We start from the raw sequence: 5,698 nt of genomic DNA, 5'->3' as shown, positions 1-5,698 counted from the left end.
AGATATAATTTAATGGGTAATTTTTAATTAAGCTAAAATTTTAAAATATACATTAATCTATTATTGATTTAACATAGTTAACTAGATTTTCATGTGATTTTATTTGTGAGATAGAATAATAAAATTCACTTCACCATTTTAAGATTGAAATTAATGATATTATCATTATGGATCTACTAATAACATTATAAAAAAAAAGATAAGTGCTAAGGACTAAATTATGCCAAACTAAAGTAAAAAGGTTAAATTTTAAAATTTTGCATAATAGAGGGACTAACATAAAAGTTATACCCTTTAAAAATCATTCTAATTCTTTTAAAGTTTGTCTATATAAAACTAAACCTGATCATGAGTTGGGCTATCTAAAATGGTAAGGTTTAAGAAAAAAGATAAGACTACAAAATGGGCTTGAACAAAAAATAAGACTCATTTTCTAAACCGGTTAGACATCGGGTAAGATTTTTTGGCCTAATCTCGACTTGGAGCGAATTTGCTTCATTTTTTTCACTGTTGTTTACTGTTGTTGTTGTTTACTGTCATATTATTATTATATTCCTACTATTTTGTTGTTATTATTTGAATATTGTATAACTCTTATTTTATTATTAATTTTGTTACTATTTTAAAGGTATTTATGGATTAAATTACAATTATTTTAGTGCTATTTAAGTAAAAAAAATTTAGTATATTTTCAATTTATTGAAAAATATTTATTTTAATATTTTTAATCTATTTAATTTATTATAATTTTTAGATTAATATAATTTTTTTTAATACAAGCGGTCCGAATTTAAGTTTATATTTTATTTGAGTCTACTTAAATCCAATTTTTATAAGTTGATTCCCGATCCTATATAAAAAAGGAAACACAGAAGTCAAGCAAGCAAGGGAAGAAAGCCTTTCAAACTTGTTGAATTTGAAAGAGAGAAGAAAAAAATGTATCATCCAACCAGAGGCGGCGTTCGTGGTGGCAGAGATCGTAAGTTTCCCCCTTCTTTATCCCCTTATTAGCTTTATGCGTTTCTAGGGTTTTCTAGGCCTTTCGTCTTCTTAGATTCCATAATTCAATTTAATTTTAACAAAATTTTGCTATAGCAACAATTTTATGATTCTCGGCCCTTATGTTTGGATTTTCTTTAATTGAATGATAAGAGATAAAAGGAATTGGAAATTTAAATTTATTTATCGATTAAAAAAATTTGGTTGCGCTAGAGAATTTTGCGATCTGGATTTATGGGTTAGTTTTGCCCTTTTAGCTAATTTTAAATTCTGAAATAAGTTCAATTTAGATTTTTGAGTGGTAATTTTAGTTTTGTCATGTCATATAGCTATGAAGTACTTGTCTTCTTCGTTCCTATTATTTTAAATAATATGTTGTCATTCTGGAGCCGGATTACTAAATAATATACACAATTTGTTTCCTCAGAAACCTGAATTGGTTGTTCTGAAGAAGGATTTATGTGTAAGATGTTTGAGTTTGGGCTTATCCAATAAATATAAGGGGGATTAAATATGTTTGATTTCCATGACTTGAAGTTGAATTTCCAATTCATCTAACCTGATAGGCCTGTCTTGTGTAATCGAATAAACTTTTGCTGATGAGCATCATGTTTGAAGTTAACCTACTGTCATTCCTAATCTAGTTTAACTCCGAACATAAATATATATTTCTTAACTTCAACTTTGTGGATATATATTTCTTGATGGATAAGCCACCTCTGGATAGCTTAATATTGAAATTAAGAAGCAAACTTCAACTTGTGTTTCGATTGCTGCTTCTGAATACAGCGAATAGAGAAACTTCAGGAGCTAGCATTATTTACCAATTTGGTATAGCTGAGTCTGACCATGAAGGAGACCGGGTATCTTTCTCATTTTCCATCTCCATTATGGAACTTTTTTCAGATCTATTATAAATGTTGACATCTTTTAAAAATCTAGGAATTTCTCAATTCTCATTTAGATTCCAAGAACTTGGAAAATTCCAGTTTTTATTTTTCCAATATAACTTATTTTTAAATTTTGTTTTGGAAATTTGAAATTCTCTTTACAAAAGAAACCTTTCGATGAACTCCCTCGCCCTAATGTGCCCTTAGAGTTCAGATAAAAGGTTAGACAAAAAGATTACAAACCGAAGAAGCTATGCAATAAATGAAATAAACTTCTAATTTTTACATGATATCCATTAAAACCAATGGGTTGAAAATATAAAAGATATTGGTTCTCCTTGTTGAAAATAAATTGAAGAGAAGAAACACGCGTTACCTTTAGTGTATTTTATGAAAAAGAAAGTTTTTATGTATCTATATTTCTTGACGCATTCATGCATAAGTAGATACATGAATATAATCTTTATGGATATTGATCGACTTCCTTTATTTGAGAGACTGTTGTGAGTGATTTCCAATATATTTTGAAGAAAAAAGGGAAAAAAGAAATACAAGGATTATGTTGGTATGGCAGGAGTAGAGGAATTTCCGGTTACTAGACACTAACTATGGATATGTTCTTGGCTACGTATGTGCAACCTGGGACTATCATGTCACCAAATGCTGTAGTGGCCACTTGGAGAAGTGTGAATGAAAAGAGTAAAAAATGCTAGATCTAAAAGTACACTTCTCCCACCTTAGTTGAGGGTTGACTCTATTGATTATTCAATTCCTACTAGTCTTTGACATTTTAAATTTTGAGATCTTCAGTGCTTTACACTATTTAGTATATTAATTTTTGAGACATGAGATTAGAGATTTTAGCATTTGAGGGGCTTATTATTATTTTTTCTTGCGTATTTGATTAAAATATTTGTTTCTACATCTTGTTTGCATATTAGTTACATAAAAAATTCTACTATAACTTTGCTTAATGTTTATGAGTTTGTCTTTATTTTCCATGTACCAGTCTAGGTGAATTATACCAATGTGTATTTTTTTCTGTGACATGCAGAATTTAGTTGGGAGGATGTAAAGGTTGATAAACATCGGGAGAATTATCTTGGTCATAGTATTAAGGCACCTATTGGGAGATGGCAAAAAGGTATGGTTTTCTCTTACTTTTTCTGTGTGCAGTACAAAGTTATTGTATTTTTTTTAAGCTAGAGGATAACTTTATGTCATCCTCTCTCTCTCTCTCTCTCTGAATAGTTGCTGGAATACATAGTGCTATGAAAATTTCACCCTAAGCAAAAGCCTATCAGCACATGAAGTTGTTCTTTTAAATTACAGGGAAGGATCTGCACTGGTATTCAAGGGATAAAAATTCCAAGGGTTCAGATGCTGAGGCTCTAAAAGAAGAAATTAGAAGAGTCAAGGAAGAGGAGGAGCAGGCCATGAGGGAGGCTCTTGGACTGGCTCCTAAGCATTCTAGTCAACCTCAAGGCAATCGTCTTGATAAGCATGAGCTTTCGGAACTTGTGAAGAGAGGGTCTACTGCAGAGGACTTAGGTGCAGGCCATGCTGAAGCAGCACGAGTCCACGGTCTTGGTTTTGCAAGGTATGTGGTAGATTTATATAATGCGAAATAAATGAGTTCTCAAGATATATGATTGTACAAAAGAACAGTCAGTAGGTTTTTATGTGTTTTTTTCCTTCATATTATGCTCAATTATGAACATTTTATAAAGAACATTTATAAAGAAACTGGTGCTATGTTGGGTTCTTGGGAGTGAGGAAGATCATTTTAGGTTCTATCTCTGAGGAGTGGTTGTAGATAATTTGTATCTTGTCGAATGTGCTCTGTTTGATCAAGCACCCAAAATAGCAGCATCTACGGACACATCAATGCTTTTTGGTTAAAATATATAGGCAATTACCATACTAAGTAAAAAAATTGCAACTACGAAATTGAGTAATTTAATCCTTCTACATTTAATAGTCAGCAAACAAGTAAGATTGGTAACAATGTTAAATGGTAAATTGTAGACTCCTGAAATTTAAAATATAGATCTATAGGTAGCACTTGGGCAGCAAAAGAATTCTTCTATCTAGAACGTATGATATTATCAAATTTAACTTTTGCTTGTTTGCACCAATATCAAACATGCAAGGATCAAATTGCTTAGTTCTACAATATAGTGACAGCTATACTTTTGACTATTGTACGAGAATTGCCTAGATATCTCATTAAGAAAAAGTGCATGCTGCTATTGCTAGAGCATTAATGGCATCAAATCTTTGAGAATATCTTTTTTTTTTTTTACAGAAGCTTTCACCCTTTTTAACTTTCCCTTTGGCCTCTTTTTTCCTATATCTTTTGCTCTTGCTGCAGATTGCCACGTGCATGGGAAGATCCAACTACACTTCCATCCACTCAGAAGGAAGCCTCACCTGAGCCAGTCAAGGTAGATGAACCCGCTCCATCAACCACCAATGCTGAAGAAGGTGAATCAGACTATGAAAGCAGCAGGAAGAGAAAGAAGCGCGAGGAGAAGCGACGGGAAAAGCATGACAGACATGAGAAGCGGCATGACAACAAACACGAGAAGCATGAAAAGCGACACGAAAAGAATGAGAAGCGGCATGAAAAGTACGGGAAGCATGAGAGACATGAGAAACATGAGAAACCATATTCCCGTGAATCAGATGATAAGAGAAGTCATAGGAAGGACAAAGAAAGGAGGGCATGAATCCAATTTTGGACTGAATGTCTTTTCTTTCTGGCCACCTCTGTATCGTTTTCCTGTGTTATGGATTGATATCTTAGTTTCTCTTCTGCTCTTTTTCTTCTTTTTCCTTTGTGCAATGGTATAAATCATACGGTATGATATGTTTTTAGTAATTTGCAGGAGAATGTAGATCACTGTCTGTTGACATCTCACCTGGAAATCTATGAGACATAGTTGAAAATCTTATTGTCCAGTTTAAATGGGGGTTTGTCAGGTCAGGTCTGGTCCCATATAGAACTAGGGATCACTTAGAATCAATTGAAAGTGAATCGAAAACCAATTCAACCGATATAAAACCTTAGAATTTTTCAAGAAATCGGTATGTTAAGTGTTTAATAGGTACAATTTGAAGTTTAGAGACAGTATGAACCATATTTAAATAAGCTCTTATATAAAACCTAGTAAATGGTATCAGGAGAAACATTCATAGAAAGAGAGACAGTATGTACCATACATTTTCCAACATAAGGAACACCTACCGTCATAAGGATCTAGTTCTGTTTGTAGCTTGGTGACAGTTCGTGTATAAAATGATATAGGGTAACATCTCCTGTGGTAAAGTTCAATAATGGAATTGCTTATACAATACGGTTTTCTGCCTACACGTCAGCCAAGTATAAGTGGCATTGATGCAAAATCTCCTGTGTGCCTTACAACTCTTTTCACACCCTCACGGTTGTTTATGTATTGTTATAGATAGGCTTAATTCAATTGGAGCATATTAAACTATTGTCTTTAACTATTTTTTAACTGGTTTGGGTACTTAAATTTTGATTTCCTTATTGAAGTTAGCCTTCCCCATTAAAGCTGTTAAAAAAAATAGTTGCAGCTAATGGGACAGTGCTACATCATTTAAAATTGTATTTCCTTTAATTTTCGTTTAACAAAAGAAAAATAAATAAGCATAATTTGAACATTAATCTAATTATAGGTTGTTATTATATCTGTTTTTTTTTGGATAATGTACACTCCTATTGCAATGAGAACAATATCGATGTCAATTGAACTAAGATTCAATCGGTAATAAAAATAAATTGT

At 32.2% G+C, this 5,698-nt stretch overlaps 1 protein-coding gene across 1 annotated transcript; it reads left to right on the top strand.

Moving 5' to 3' along the window:
* The first annotated feature begins 815 nt into the window (after positions 1–815).
* On the top strand, positions 816–4,841 carry LOC105770693 (uncharacterized). Its single transcript, XM_012592006.2, has 4 exons — positions 816–979; positions 2,944–3,033; positions 3,222–3,489; positions 4,264–4,841. Exons 1-4 carry the CDS (start codon positions 937–939, stop codon positions 4,619–4,621), a joined length of 759 nt encoding a protein of 252 aa, XP_012447460.1. The 5' UTR covers positions 816–936; the 3' UTR covers positions 4,622–4,841.
* Positions 4,842–5,698: the final 857 nt, after the last annotated feature.

This window comes from Gossypium raimondii, chromosome 5 (assembly GCF_025698545.1).
Source record: "Gossypium raimondii isolate GPD5lz chromosome 5, ASM2569854v1, whole genome shotgun sequence".
NCBI classification, from domain to species: domain Eukaryota; kingdom Viridiplantae; phylum Streptophyta; class Magnoliopsida; order Malvales; family Malvaceae; genus Gossypium; species Gossypium raimondii.
This window is presented reverse-complemented; position numbering and strand designations above follow the sequence as displayed.

Coding starts and splice junctions, on each gene's coding strand:
- LOC105770693 (XM_012592006.2), top strand. CDS start 937: ATGTATCATCCAACCAGAGGCGGCGTTCGTGGTGGCAGAGATC. Junction 980..2,943: donor CGTTCGTGGTGGCAGAGATC/GTAAGTTTCCCC, acceptor TGTGACATGCAG/AATTTAGTTGGGAGGATGTA. Junction 3,490..4,263: donor CACGGTCTTGGTTTTGCAAG/GTATGTGGTAGA, acceptor CTCTTGCTGCAG/ATTGCCACGTGCATGGGAAG.